We start from the raw sequence: 16250 nt of genomic DNA, 5'->3' as shown, positions 1-16250 counted from the left end.
CGTCGATCTCCATTTGCTCCCTAAAACCCTCACGAAAAACCTCACGCAAAGCCTCTCCACTTCGTTCGAACATCGTCGACCGATCCCTATTTGCTTCCCAAAGCTCTTACGAAAAGCCTTTCCACTTCCCTTTGAACGTTGTCGGCCATCGAACGGAAGAACTTCGACCATCTCCATTTGATATTAGAGGATCAAACTCCAACCTTAAGGATTCGCAATCCACCAGCCATACAAGGATCGAATTGGCTACGTATCCCCAGTGTTCCTCTCCCGCCTCGGTGACATTTTGTCAGATTAGGTTTTTCTTCATTTTTTGGTTCTTCAGTTTATCGATCGAATCGACTACCCAAGGATTGAATCTATCTATGTATGTTCTGTATATATCAATCACTACAACTTGGTCTTGGAGTGCGTAATCTAATTTTTGTATTCCAAGTGCATAATCTAGGAATGAGTAGATGCCTTCAAGCTAAGTTTTGTTTCTATAATCATATTAACATTTTTTTTTAATATTTGTGAGCTAAACTCATCCAAAATTCTCATACATATTATCATCAGAGTTTCTTGTAGATTTGACAAAATTAGTTTTAAAAATTAGTTTCATAGTATAGATTTAATACTTTTGTAAAAATGAAAAAAATGTCAACCCATACAATATCAAAAACATCCGGATACACTTGAGCACACGATATACATGATATATTACTAATATACACTCGATACACACGATATACATGATATACAAATATATACACTTGATACACTCTAATACATGATATACATGATATACTAGATATATTTAATATATATCCTTGATACATTTGATACAATTGGTGCACTTCATACACTAAAAAGTGTCATATCTACAAAATGAGACAAGTGTTTGATACACTTTAAATATCTTATTCTTAATTTGGCACTCACAATAGTTTTTCTTATTATTATTATTGACATAATTTTATCAATATGAGAAACATTAAGTAAGAATTGGAGAAAAAGATGTAATGAATCTTGGTCCATATCTTAGTCGAGATTCTACTAAAAAATCCGAAATAGTTATATTTTAGATATAAATTGAAAAATTCTCAAAAAAAGAAAAAAAAGATATAAGTTGGAAAAAATAAATTTTAATGATTTATCTCTAAAATATACCTAAAAAAACTATTTTAATGAAATTTTAAAATGTGTACTGCTAGTTGTCACAAATGTGAACGTTAAAATGAATTATTTCAACTATTTCCAAACTTCTGCTTTAATAATAAGCTCCAAGTGTAACTAATATTTTGCAAATGTAACTAAGGCTATATTTGACTTGCTTTGGCTGCGTTAAAAAGTCATTCGAAAAAAATCTTAACTACTATTTGCATTTGTTAAGGCAAATTTAAATTAAATATGTTAGAACCGTTTTAACGTGTATTTAAAAGTAGAATCTTACTCGTTTTTAGATTATCCTAAAATTAGTTAAAATTTGTAATTAATATTTAACTTTTTTTTAATTTTATATTTTATTTTGTATATCGATCTATTTTTCATCTAATTAAATATATTTTCTATTTTTATTGAGTTAAATTCATTTTCTTTTAAATAAAGTATATAATATTGATTCTTTTTAAAATAAACTATTTTCCTTAATATTTAAAAATTGATGTATAACAAACAAATTTTATCATATTAAACAATAATTTTAAATTATAAATTATAAAAATAAAAATTAAATAAATAAGTGGATTAAAAATGTATTTTCGTTATTATTTCTAAAAGAGGATGTTTTTATATTTTTTTTACCGAACATTATAGCAATTCTTTTTAAAAGAGATCAAATCTTTATAAAAAGAAATTTTGTTTATTTTCTTATGATTGTATTTATAGAACCCAAATTCTTTATATAGAGGAACTTGGTAACTAGTTTCTAACTAATTAACTATGTAACTGATGTCAATAAATTGACAGTTTTATTGTTAATAGCCTCTCAAGTTTGGATAAAGTAGACGAAGGTAGTGCTTTAGTAAATATATCTCCTAGTTGTAGGCTGGATTTAATGGGTTGGACTTTGAGAAAATCATCAACTATCTTGTCCTCGATGAATTGGCAATCAATTTCTATATATTTTGTTCTTCCATGAAACGTTAGATTCGTAGCAATTGTAGTTGCTGCTTGATTATCATAAAACACAGTTGCTTGCAATAAAGTTTTCACATGAAGGTTAGTGAGTAGCTGCGTGATCCATATTAATTTATTAGTGACTAATGCTAAGGCTTTATACTCGACTTGTACATAAGATCCTGAGATAGTTACTTGCTTTTTGGATTTCCAAGAGATTATGGAATCTTCTAGGAAGATGCAGAACCTAGTGATGGATCTTCTAGTGTCAAGACATGATTCCCAATCAGCATCAACAAAGGCCTTTAGGTGAAAAGAAGCAATAGGTCTTATTAGAACACCTTGTCTTGGAGAACTTGTTAGGTATTTTAATAAGTGGTGAGCAACATCTAAGTGTATTTTTGTAGGTTTTTGGATGAACGACAAAACAAATGTCTAGTATGAATATCTAGAGATATATTAATCTTCGTATTAGTCTTTTATAGCAATTGATGTTTTCTTTAGTAAGAGGCTTTCTTTTATTTTTCGACAGTTTCATATTAGGATCCATTGGCGCTGTAGCTGGTTTGGCATCAAGGAAACCTGTATTTTCAAATATTTTTTAAGGCAGTATTTTCTTTAGGAGAGCATGAGTCCCTGTTGGGACTGTGATAACTCTAAGCTTAGAAAATATTTTGCTTGTCATAAATCTGTGAGTTTAAAATGTACCTTGAGGGTGTCTTTGATTGAGTTGATAATAGTAATAGGTCATCTACATATATTAACAAAGCTACAAAGTTGCTTCTATTGCCTTGGGTAAATAGTGAATAGTCAGATTTTGATTGGTGAAAGCCATGTGAGGATGGTGCTAGTGCAAACTTTAGAAGCCACTATCTTGAAACTTGCTTAAGGCCATATATGGATTTGTTGATTTTGCAAGTTAGCTTTTCTCCTTTTCCTGGCACTTGTGAGGTTTGATAGCCCAATGGTTAGGACATGTGTACTTCAAACAAATCTCCATTTAAGAAGACATTTTTTATGTTGATTTGAGTAAAGAACCAACCGTAGGATATAACAAGGGCTAGAAAAGTCTTGATAGTGACAATTTTGGAAACTAATGAGAAAGTACCTGAAAAATCTATCCCCTTTTGTTGGTTGTAGCCTTTTGTTACAAGTCTTGCCTTGTATTTGTAACTGTGTCATCTGGGTTACATTTTAGTTTGTACACCCATTTACTATCAACAGTGTGATGATCTTTTAAGAGGGATACAGCGGTCCATGTGTTGGTTCTTTCCATGACTTTTATTTTTTCATACACGGAGGCAACATTTAGTAAGTAGTTTTTGTGGTTTTGGGTATAGACGTTATATGAAAGGTATCCAGGTAAGGGGAAAGGAGGATTTGCTTTGAGAAGTGAGGTTGCAATGGAAGTTTTTTAAGTAGGAGGGTGAACAATGTTACCGAGATGACCTTCTTGGTGCTATGGGATGGTTTCTTGGGTAGGGTTATTGGTTTCTTCTAAAGTTTTAGTGTGAGAATTTAAATTATCATCATCGTGGCTATCTTCATGAGCATTTTCTGATATGTGATTTCCAGCAGTATGATCTGTGATGGTGTCTTTGCTTTCTAGGTAGTCAAATAAGAGACATGGTATGACAAATTGCTCAAAGAAGTCATGTGAGGTGGGATTGTCATCTTCTTTGATAGAATGAAATGAAAACAGTTCTTCAAAGAATAAGACATCCTTGGAAACCAAATTTCTTTTTAGTTATGTCATACAATTTGTATCCCTTCATACTTGGGGGGAATCCCATGAAGGTGCAAGGTTGTGCTCTTGGATCAAACTTGGATCTGTTTGTTGGAGGTGTAGAGGCGTAAGCAAAGCAACCAAATGTTTTTATAATTCTGTAATCTGCATCTTTGCTAAACAAAGTAGCAAAAGGGGTGCTATTTGAGGGCAGGACCATAGGTGTCCTATTGATTAAGTAGACATACATTCTTCTCTGAAGGTGAGGGGAACATTGGATTGGAACATCAAGGCTCTTGCTACATTGAGAAGGTGCTGATGTTTTCTTTCAATAATTGAGTCCTGTTGAGTATAGGCACATGAGAACTGGTGGGTGGTTCAAATTTTGGCAAAGAAATCTCTGAAGTTCAACTCAGAGGCATTGTTAGAACGAAATGCTTTGATTATCTTTGAGAATTGGGTTTCAATAAGTTTGAAAAATTGAGGAATGAATTGTAGAATGTCATTTTTATTTTTCAAAAGATAGATCCAGGTGTATCTCGACTTATCATCAACAATAGTAGCAAAATAAGAATGACCAGCATGTGTTTGAGTTTTGAAAGGAACCCATATATCACAGTGCACAAGATCAAAAGTATGTTCAACAACATTGTTCATAGCATGAAATGAAAGACGTCTCTGTTTAGCTAAGAGATAAATATGACATACTTCTTTACAGTTTAAAAAATTAGAAATTTCTATCAATTTTGATAGTTCTTTTATTCTACTGACAGAAAGATGTCCCATGTGGTTGTGCCATGTGGATGTTGAGGCTTTACATATCAATGCAATATGTTGAATTGTGTGGTTTTTACTATTTTCATCTTTTATTCTGAGTAAGTAGAGTCCACTAGATAGTTCAACCTTCCTAATCATTTTTGAAAGTGACTTGTCCTGGAATAACAATCAGAGTTAGAAAAGGATAAAGAATATCTTTTATCCTTGAGAGGGACATTAACTGATAATAGATTGTATTTGAAGTTAGGAATATAAAAGACATCTTTCAGTATCACTTCCTTTGCTATAGAGATGTCACTTATGTATTCAATGTTTAGACAAGTTTTAATGGACAAAATCACTGATATGTTTTGAATGCTATAAAGGTTATTGAACATGGACTTTTCATGGCATATATGTGAGGGAGCACCAGAATCAATGATCCAAACTGAAGAATTAATGAGTGAGGTAAAGAGACAAGTACCTTCTATATGAGCATAGTTTCTGTTTTGGAACTCTCACCATTTTAGAAAGTGTTGAGGTGTGTTTGGAGTATATTTAGGAATTGTGAATACCGATCACTATTGAGGATTGCAAAGAATGCAGATTGATTGCCTTTAGGAGCTTCTACTATCTTCCCACTTCTGGTTTGAACAGAGTTACTCTGTTTCTGTTGATTTACCGAGTTGTTATTTACTATTTTGTGACCATGTGGATATCCATGTAACTTATAGCACTTGTTAGCAACGTGGGCTTTGTAACCACAATTAGAACATATTAGACGCATGTCTTTCTTCTTGGATCTTTCAGAAGAAAATCTTCTCTTAGTGTTAGCCATTAGGTAATGCTCTCAATGGAAGGGAACAATCCAATAGATCTTCGTATTTCTTCTTGGATGATAAGGGAGAACATTTAATTTATTGGCAACAAGCGATCGATGAGCAAGATTTAGGCTCGAATTTGGGAGTAGGTTCCATTCAATCCCATAAGAAATATCATTACAAACTCAACATGTAAAAAATGAATCATATTCTTTGACTTTTCACAGATACATTCATCCATAGGCCGATATTCAACAAGTTCTTGCCATATGGTGGTAACTTTTGCATAGTATGTTTCAACTCCTTCCCTGTGTAGTGGTTACCAAATCCTTTCGCGATTGATATATGTGAGGGTTGTTAGATTGTCGGTATCTCTCCTTTAATTCATCCCATATTTCTTTTACACTTCCATTATAGATAAGGCCGACGACAATTTCTTTTAAAATGGAGTTAATGATCCAAGAAGCTATTACACCATTGTTACACTTCCAAGTAGAGAGGATAGTACCATCTAAAGGTTTGTTGATTGCACCGATTATGAAACCAATCTGGTTCTTTCCAAAGACTACAAGCATCATCATTGTACTCCATGATGAATAGTTGTTCAATCTCGTAAGTGGTGTGGAGACTAGGTTGGTGGTCGGGATGATCGAATGGTGAAGCTTTCTAACTAATTAACAGATAGACTATGTAACTGATTGTAACAAACTGATAGTTTTATTGTTAATACTTTTCAAGTCTTAAGTTGAATTTTACTAAAAAAGGTTTTTTTTTTTTAAATATAACAAATCGACAAAATATTTATATTATATAGAACACTTTCAAAAATGAAAAAAGCCCATAGGCTCACAAATGAGAAATACAAAAAATGCCCCAGTCAATACGCGATTAATCGACCACATGCACGTATAATTTTCTTCTAAACGATTATGATATGTGATCGTATAGGAAATGATACACGATCACCTACCAAATCTAAACGATATTGGTTCAAGATCGTATACCAAGATCTTTTATATGTGATACACTATCTTGTACCAATATTGTTTAGATTTGGTACACGATTGTGTACCCATATCTAAATGATCGTATACCAAGATCTAAACGATTTTCGTTCAAAAATCGTGTACTAAGATTTTTTATATTTGGTTCATGATCTTATATCAATATCGTTTAGATTTAGTATACCAATGTCTAAATGATCGTGTACCAAATCTAAATGATCTTGTACACAATCTTGTTCAAGATTGTGACCAAAATTTTTTATATTTATTACACAATCTTGTACCAATATCATATCGTTTAGATACAATTTTGGTACACGATCGTGTACAAAGATCTAAACAATTTTTGTTCAAGATCGTGTACCGAGATTTTTTATATTTGATATACGATCTTCAACTAAATAACATTTTTGAAAAAAAATAATACAAGATTGATGATTGATTGAAAACAAAGATAATAATAACAAAAATATAATGAGAAAGAATAAATAATAATTATAGAACAATGATTATGATTTCAAAAAAATATAAAAGAAAAATTGCCAGAGAAGAAGAGAAGGAAGAAGATGGAAAGAAAGAAAGAAGAAATTGGAGTTGCACGAAATTTAAAAACGACAAGAATAAACTTAAAATATTTTAACAAAAATGGTTGGTTTGATGGATTTTTAATTTTGTTATACAATCCATAAATATTTTAGTATTTTATTATATTTATGAAAATAAAGCGTTAAAAGCCTAACAATTATATAAAAGAAAGTTAGAACAAATCCCAAAAGCCGAAAGGATAAAATGGTAAAGAAGAAGAAGAAAAAAAAAAAAAAAAAACCAATTTGGAGCGGGAAAGTGTTGGTCGACGATCGATTCTCATTTCTCAGTGTTCAAAAGAGCGGGAAACATAGAATCTGAATGACAATACAAACGGTCGATTGAATTTCCTTCTCAGAAATCCCAAGCACCAACGTCGGTTTGTTTAGGGTTTTTCACTTTTAGATTTGCTTTACAATCAATCAAATGAATGCTCAAAACGGGAGGAAAGGGGAAGCAACCGTCGATTTTGATTTTGATTTTGGGAGTGACCCTAAAGCTTTAGATCTCAGTGGTAAAATCCATCAGCTTCCCTGTACCATCAAATTCGATGGTCCTTGCCCTGTTTCTCATTATTTTAAACCCAAATCCACTGGTAATGCCCTAATTTTCGCCGTTTCTTCTACTCCACTTTATATATTTAGCGTACTTTTTTTGTTCTTTACTCAGTAGTTTCTTGCCTATTATAGGAATTGAGGTTGATGGTTTGAATGTCGAGGAAGCTTATTTTAGAGGAAGAAAGTTGCAAGGAGCTACCATTTCCCTTCCGGAGGGTTACTCAGGTAATATGAAATTACTTTCAGCTTTCACTTCATTGAAAATTCTATCTTCTTTGTTGATATTACTCACTTGTATTTTGTATCGTTCATTACTTCAATCACTTAATCACCTATCTATTGCTTACATAAATTATTGGTTTCAGTTTTCTATATTCTTTGGCATGATATTACTTTATAATATTAAAAAGAGTTTTCTACCTTAATTTCTTACAAAATGGAAACAATAAGAAACAAAGAAGATGTTATTGTTAACTGATTAAATCATGAACTTGAAGTTTCCATATTAGTTGAGTTTCTGTCTTTTAAAGATATATTTTGGGCTAGCTATGAACATTTCTATTATTGAAAAGTGTTATTACTGTGATAATTGGTTTTTCTAGTTTTGTTGGATGTCTTAGTTGGAAATTGGGATTGAATATTTTTATCTTAAAATAGAATGTTTCTGCTCTCTATGTAGAACGGTGATTACATATTCATAGGGTCACAGGGTTTTGTCTTTTCTTAAACAAGGCTTTTCCATCAAACCAATAGAGTAGAGCTCATCAAAAGCTTGCTGACAGTTTAGTTTTTGATATGAAATTTATTCCAATTCCAGGCATAACCAAAATTTACTTAAAATTGTGTATTTTTTCATTTATCTGTTTTATTTCATGTGTTGTTGTCTAAAAGAAAAGTAGTTTCAAAACCCACTTCAATTGGCTAAGGCGATTCTTGTAAGTATTCAAATAAGTAGAGATTGAATATTATGGTACTGGTTGTTCTTGTTCTCTGTCTATCTGCAACTGTTTCTCATGTGGGTTGAATGGGATTCACTGAGACAATTGGTGAAGAGCTTTCCTACAATTCTTAGCCTATTTTATGGTTGATGTTCTTATTTCACTTGTAATATGCCTGGATATTTTGAAAGAATTTTAACATGCATTCTGAATATGTTTTGTGAATAAAATACGCTAGGGTGGTACACTGGTTGAAGATAAACAGAGTATTTCAACTGTAAATAGTCTATGAATAAGAAATCTTTATTTGTTTCTTGTTCTTTATTACTAATATCATTATTTAAATTTTTTTTTTACTGCTCCATGTCTACTTTCTGCTTATGGGATTGTCAACAGCGTAGGGCCTAGTCATTTCATGAGTACATGCACAATAGCTCCTTCCGGGTTTTTTTTTTTTTTTTTTTTTTTTTGATAATGGTTACTTGCATAAACTTCAGTTGGTGATCTCTTTAACTAAAGATCGACACATACATGCCACATGGGCAAGTTCCCTGCTCCCATTCTTGGTTTATATTTATGAAAAATTTGAAGAAGAATGCATGCAAATAAGTTACTTGAACCTTCTTGTTTACTGTAAATAAGATATGTTTGTTTTCTTGTTGGGAGATTAAAGATTTGCTATGAAAAAAACCATCGGTTATTTTGATGATTCTAGAAAAAGGAAATGAGAAGGAATAAGCTATTCATTTTCCTGTTTCGTTTAGTTTTTAGGCTGCTATATAAGAGCAGTTTTCTAACTATCCCTTTTTGTTTTGTAAATCTAGCCAATCGGAAAGTGTATATATATATATATATATTAAGGGCCTTGTTTGAATGGACATGAGGATATCAGATCTCCAATCCTTCTTAGAGTAAATGTAAATGCTTTCTGTTAAAAAAAATGCTCTGTTTCCACCTTTTCTATCTAATTTGAACTTTTGCACTAAGGCATCCAGAACTAATATTGACATAAATTTGTTCCACACTTCATTTAACCAATTTGAACTAAAGGATCTATGTTTTTCTGTAAATGTTGTTCTTCAGGCTATGTGCTAGGGAAGAAGAGTCTTGGAAAGAGTAAATCTTCGGATCAGTGTGATGACTCAAGCCCTTGGCAGGTGAAGGCCAAATTTGATAACATTACATATTGGAACCATGACACCCTGCCGTCACAAGATGATACGTTCCAACGTACTTTCCACTGGCTGACCGTTGCACAAGCAGTATGATTCTGATCAACACACATCAAAATAATTAACAATATCATGTCTTGTTTGCATTTTTCTATATCCAAGTACTAAAACTGCTATGAGGTTTGAGAATAGTTTCATACAAGCTTTAAATTAACTACTACGAGATGGAAAAAGTGGAGGGTTTCTTTTAATTAAATATATTAGGTTTGTTATGTAACTCCAGAGTTTGTGCATCCTCCTCTCCAATTTTGGCCTAATATGAAATAAGATTTATATTAAAATCTTATAACTTCTTGGGCTATTGACCATTAGTTAAAATCTAATATAATAAAATCTAATATGTTAAAGTATATACTAACATTCCTAAAGAATTGTAAATATAATAAAATCTATTACCAATAGACTTCTACTACTAATATCCAATAATAGACTCTTATTAATAATATTAGTTTATCAATGATAGATTTTGAGAATCGAATTTAATTTGACATGTCAATTCTTTTAGATTATGTTATATTTACAAATTCTTTGGATCTGATTGCTATATTTGCAACTTGTTTCGTAAATTTATTTTCCCAAGTTTCTTACCTCATGGACTTTTGTTTATGGTTGCAGTTGCACAAACCTGTAACAGCAGAAGATTTGGCATCTGCATCTGCTGCTCTCAACAACTTGAGTTGATTAGGTTTAGGATCACAATGTGTTCTGAGAAGAAAACTTCAATAGACTTAGAATGGTTCCATTCTACTTCGATTTGTATTTGGTCATATTATTATCTACCTTACCAATTTATTCAATGGGTTTGGCTTGGCATTTTAAACCATGATGTCACCCAAAGACTTTTTTTTTTTTTTTTTTTCAATTTCATACTGTTGTAGTAATACTATAAACATGATTTACATTGGAAGTCTTTCCCGTCCCTATGACCTATCAAAGGTCGAAACTTTTTTCTTTATAATCTTTTAAAGAAGAAAACATGTTTTGAGTTTATCGATTTAATAAATTATGATTTGATAATCTTTTCAATTTTTAAAGAAGAAAACACATTTAGAATCTTTTCATAATCTTTTCAATTCAATTATGTTTTGATATATATGGTTTTCGATTTTTTTTTTCTCGCATTTTCCTCCATTATTTATTTACAAACGTTTTCATATTTTTTTACGAAACGATTTGAATATTCTTGATGAAATTTTAAAAGCAAGAACAATTAATAAAAAAAATTAAAAGAACTACATATTTCAACTTTCAAAATTTGATTTCAAATTTAAAATATCGGTAAAAAAGTAGATGAGAAAGAAATTAGTGAAGGTGGTATTTATCTTTAGTTTAATTTTAGAAGGTGCAGTTGTTCAAATGACAATCATGTCCCAAGTAATATCAAAGATAAAATAATAGAAAATATTTTACAAATATGACATAAAATCAGTCCAACACTACTTCTCTTTTGTTAAAAGGTTTACAACAACCGAGAATTGAAAATATAACAATCAAATTTAAAATATTTGTAAATATTAAGATATTGTAAAAGATCAACATGTGGATATATGTCACAAAGCTTATCAATGATAGACTAGATCATTAGGAGGACCATCATTAGATATATTTTATTATATTTACAAATTTATATTTTTTTTATACACTTAATCATTACTAGTAATGATTCACGTATGACATACGTGTTTCTGTATGCTATATTTATTATTTTAAATTTATTTTTGAAAAATTATCAAAAATATAACATTTGACAAAATATTTACATTTTACAAAAAATCAAGTGTAATGAATTTTGTCTTTTAGTAATTTTGTTATGTGAAGTGTAAATACTTTGTCAAAAATTTTCTATTTTTGACAAAATCCCTTTATATTCGAAAGATTTAGTGTTAATGTTAAAAAATTCATTTATATTTATTAATTGTAAATCATGTTGGGTAATTATCTTGAAATAGCTTCTAGTACTATGTATTTTATAAATATATATGATATAATAAAGTCACTTTTAAGAACAAAGGAAAAAAAATTAACTTAGTAAGGAAGCCAACGATGTAGGAAGAAATAACTTCCGATCACAAGTTTGTTTCTTATTCTCTAGTGATAAAGTGCCACTTGTCTCTTGACATTTATTGTGTGAAGAATTATTTTATTTATTTCATTCTTTTCGTCACAAAATTTAGGGATTTCAAGTGTATATAATTTGATCATTGGTCATTACATGAAATAAAGAAAATCAAGGGAAAATATCATCCAAAAATAGACTTAACCCTAAATTTCATCGTGGTATCCGAGCACCATGGTTGATGCCGTCACTGCTCCAAGTTTATCTACACCAGGTTTTTCGAATTCTCTCCTAAACCAAGTTTTAAATCATCTGACTACTGTCAAGCTTGATAAAAACAACTACCTATCGAGGAAAACCCTTGCTCTCCCAACCCTCAAAGGCTACAAGCTTGAGAGACATCTCACCGGAGAAACGCCATGCCCATCAAAATTGGTCTTGTCGGCGTCTAGCTCAAACACTACCATGACTGAAGAAGGAGCAAACGCAACTGTCAAAGCTTCAAGTTCGTCCATCCTTCAGACCATGAATCCTTTGTTTAAATAGTGGGTGACTACTGATTTTCTGCTGCTCGGATGGCTTTACAATTCCATGACGCCTAATGTAGCCATTCAATTGATGGGATTTACAAATTCTAAGGACTTATAGAAAGAACGCAAGACTTCTTTGGTGTTCAATCTCGAGCTGAAGAAGATTTCCTTCGTCAAATTGTTTCAGATGACAAAGAAAGGTAATACGAAAATGGAAGAATATTTATGTGTTATGAAAACTAACGCCGGTAATTTGGGACAAGCTGGTAGTCTTGTTCCTAAAAGGGCTCTTATTTCACAGGTATTGTTGGGCGTTGATGAAGTCTACAACCCAATCATTGCCGTGATCCAAGGGAAGCCAGACATCTCTTGGCTGGACATGCAGTCATAACTCCTTATTTTGAGAAAAGATTGGAGCATGAAAATACCCAGAAAAACACATGAAGTATTATATAGAGCCATGTTGTTAATGTGGCTCAAAGATCTCCCTCAAATGATACCAAAATTTTCATGGTAACAATCGACACTATTGCAATGGACATCGTGAAAATCCCAACAATGGACGAGGATGTGGTAATAAACCAACATGCCAAGTATGTGGTAAGTATGACCCTTCTGATTTAGTATGTTACAACAGATTTAACAAGGAATTTTCTAGTCCTCTAGCGTTCAAGATAAAAATAGACAGAGTTCGAATGGGTCTGTTAATCCAAATCCAGCAACATTTGTGTTGACTCATAATGCAACTCCGTTTTCCACTCCTCATACAGTTATTGATCCCAATTGGTACATAGACAGTGGAGCTACTAATCATGTTATTGGATATTGTTCAAATTTGATGAATCCAACTAAATATTCAGGTATTGAAAAAGTTACACAGTAGGAAATGAAAATCGTTTACATGTTTCTTATGTTGGCAATACCCGTTTGACTGATGGTGACAAAAGTCTGGTCCTTAAACATATATTATGTGTTCCTGATATAGCAAAGAATTTGATTAGTGTTTCAAAACTGCACAAACTATTATATTTATTTTGAGTTCCATGGTTATTGTTGTTTTATTAAGGACAAAGCTATAGAGAAAACAAGGTTGAGAGGAACGTTTAGAAATTGACTTTACCACCTTAAAAGTGTTGGAGTAAAGATTGGAGTAGAAATGGATAGTGAGCAGCAACTTGTACACAAAAACAAGGGTATATCAACTTTTGTATTGTTTGGAGGAAAAAATCTTGTTAATACTAATCTTGCTATATCTAAAGTTGTGTGGCATATGAGATTAGGACACCTTTCTTCTAAAGTTTTGAATTTAGTACTAAAGAATTGTAATCTGACAGTTTTTGAAAACAGTGAAATAGAATTTTGTGATTCTTGCCAACTGGAAAAAGCCCATAATCGTTCATTTACTAAATCTCTGTCTTGTGCTGTTGAATCCTTTGATATTATGCATTCTGACTTACGGGGTCTAGCACATGTATGTTCGTTTGATGGTTTTAGGTATTACATACTTTTTATGGATTACTATAGTAAATATATCTAGATATATCCCCTAAAACAGAAAAGTGTAGTTGTTGATGCCTTCAAGCACTTCATTACTTATATAAAAAATCAATTCAATAAAAAAGTTAAAAAAATTTCAATCTGACAATGGGGGAGAGTATAAGAAAATACAGCAGTTGTGTTGTGTTTAACCTACTTTTTTTATACAAGTTTTAAATTTGGTGTAAGCAGCAGATGAGCTTCATTTATGGTATTATTTTCGGTGGGGTTTCTATTCACTTACTAGTAGGCAGCCCATTGAGTCGAATAGGGAGAACAGTAATGAAGGAGGAGAAAGAGATTGCAAGAGAGAAGAGAGAACAAAAAATTTGAAGGGAGAGGAGAGAGAAATTAATATAAAACCATTTTTTTTTCCTACTCATCTTGCCCCATCATCCATTTTGTCCAGTTTTTTGTTATTTAATTTTAATAATTCTATTGATAGACGGATTCCAAAAAATTCAAAGGCTAAATTGTTTAATTTGAAACTCATGGATAGAAAAAGTATTTTTTTCCCAAAAATCTATTAATTATGAATTCATTTTCTAATAATTATTCACCATTGATTAACACTGATAGTTCATCGTCTATTAGTTAAGGTTTACTTGTGAGGTTAATTCATCCGTAAATTGAGAATATGTACAAGTTTATACATACTAAATAGTAAATTGCATGAACCACCTCACCTTATAAGGAAAATTTTGTAGTGAAGCACCATATTCTCTTTCTTCACCCTTTATAAATTTGGCTTCGTATGTAAATAATAGTACATTTTACATCAATTATGTTAGTAAATCCCACTTTATTTATTTGGGTCTTTTTTCTAATATAAAAAAGCGGTAAAGTATTTATAATTTATAGAAAAATTCTGGAAATAGAAAAAGCTCATAGGCCCATCGTGTAAAATATCAAAAAATGTCCGTCAACCACACCGTCAATAACTCACGTGTAATATATTTGCGATCATTTAGATTTGGTTATTGTTTGGTAAGCGATCGTTTAGATATGACTACAATTTATCTTTTCAATTTCATCGTTTAATTTTATTACACGATCGTTTAATTTAGTTACGTTTAATTTGGTTATACGATCGTTTAGATTTGTGGACCCAAATTTAAATGATTTTTTTTTTAAATTTGGTACATGATTTATTTTTAATTCTTTTGGTACACGATCGTGTAGATTTTCTAAAGGATGATTTATTTTTTTTACACGATCGTTTACATTTGGCTACTCCAATCCAAATGATTTTTTTTTTCAAGATTCTTTACACACGATCTTTTATTTTTTTTACACGATTGTTTAGTTTGGTTACATTGGTTACACAATCTTTTAGATTTGATCGTTTAGATTTGGAAACCTAAATCTAAATGATTTTTTTTTTCAAAATTTGGTACACGATTTTTTTAATTTTTTTGGTACACGATCGTTTAGATTTCTCTAAACCTTTTACAAGATTCTTTATACACGATCTTTTATTTTTTTTTACACAATCGTTTACTTTTTTTAAACGATTGTTTATATTTGGCTACCCCAATCTAAATGATTTTTTTTTCAAGATTCTTTATATACAATCTTTTATCTTTTTACATAATCGTTTACATTTGGCTACTCTAATCTAAATGATTTTTTTTCAAGATTTTTAATACACAAACTTTTATTTTTTTTACATGATTGTTTACTTTTTTACACGATAGTTTACATTTGGCTACTCCAATCTAAATGATTTTTTTTTTCAAGATTCTTTATACATGATCTTTTAGATTTTGCTATTTTTTTTACACTGTCATCTAGATTTGGTTAACCAAATGTAAACGACGTAGAAAAAGAGGAAAAGAAGAAAGATGATGGAAAGAAATCACAGCGAAAAAAAGAACAGGAAAAGTAGAAAGACGATGGAAAGAAATCAAAAAAAGAATAGGAAAATATGGAAGACAGATTAAACGACGTAAATAAAGAATTGAAAAATAAGAAAGATGATGGAAAGAAATCGCAGAAAAAAAGAAGAGGAAAAAAGAAAAACGATGAAAGAAATCGTAGGAGGAAGATGAAAGAAATCGTAGGAGGAAGATGAAAGAAATTGTAGGAGGAAGATGATTTCATCGCGAGGAAGAAATCACGAGAAAGAAAAGAAAGCAAGATGGAAGGGCAAATATGTAATATTTAAAAAATGACTAACTTTATGAGCTTTGTTACACGGGCCGCAAATAGTTTGGTATTTTGTTACATTTACGAAAGTTTTCATATATATATATATATATTAAAAGGAAAAGGAAATAATAATGATAAATATTATTGTTATTATTTGATTTTATAAATAGCATTGGAATGCTTAAGTTGAAAAAAAAGGAAAAAGAAAAAGTTTATTCATCTTCTTCACTAAAATAACCTTCTGCCGCTGCTACCCTA

General features: G+C 31.0%; 1 protein-coding gene and 1 long non-coding RNA gene across 2 annotated transcripts; both read left to right on the top strand.

The window, feature by feature from the left end:
- The first annotated feature begins 7168 nt into the window (after window positions 1-7168).
- Window positions 7169-10539, top strand: LOC103498279 (uncharacterized protein C12B10.15c). The gene is made up of 4 exons (XM_008460833.3): window positions 7169-7587; window positions 7682-7774; window positions 9571-9749; window positions 10335-10539. Exons 1-4 carry the CDS (start codon window positions 7419-7421, stop codon window positions 10398-10400), a joined length of 507 nt encoding a protein of 168 aa, XP_008459055.1. The 5' UTR covers window positions 7169-7418; the 3' UTR covers window positions 10401-10539.
- A 1298-nt stretch (window positions 10540-11837) lies between these two features.
- On the top strand, window positions 11838-13178 carry LOC107991643 (uncharacterized). The gene is made up of 2 exons (XR_001763863.2): window positions 11838-12505; window positions 12607-13178. It is a non-coding gene; the product is annotated as an uncharacterized LOC107991643 (long non-coding RNA).
- Window positions 13179-16250: the final 3072 nt, after the last annotated feature.

The sequence above is a fragment of the Cucumis melo genome, chromosome 12 (genome assembly GCF_025177605.1).
Source record: "Cucumis melo cultivar AY chromosome 12, USDA_Cmelo_AY_1.0, whole genome shotgun sequence".
In the NCBI taxonomy this organism is placed as follows: Eukaryota; Viridiplantae; Streptophyta; class Magnoliopsida; order Cucurbitales; family Cucurbitaceae; genus Cucumis; species Cucumis melo.
The sequence above is the reverse complement of the archived record's forward strand: the minus strand, read 5'-3'. Positions and strand labels throughout refer to the sequence as shown.

What these genes read in the sequence shown, in the direction of transcription:
- LOC103498279 (XM_008460833.3), top strand. Translation starts at nt 7,419, where the DNA reads ATGAATGCTCAAAACGGGAGGAAAGGGGAAGCAACCGTCGATTTTGAT. An exon ending in TTTTAAACCCAAATCCACTG is followed by an intron (nt 7,588 to 7,681) that starts GTAATGCCCTAA and finishes TGCCTATTATAG; the next exon opens with GAATTGAGGTTGATGGTTTG. An exon ending in GGCTGACCGTTGCACAAGCA is followed by an intron (nt 9,750 to 10,334) that starts GTATGATTCTGA and finishes TTATGGTTGCAG; the next exon opens with TTGCACAAACCTGTAACAGC.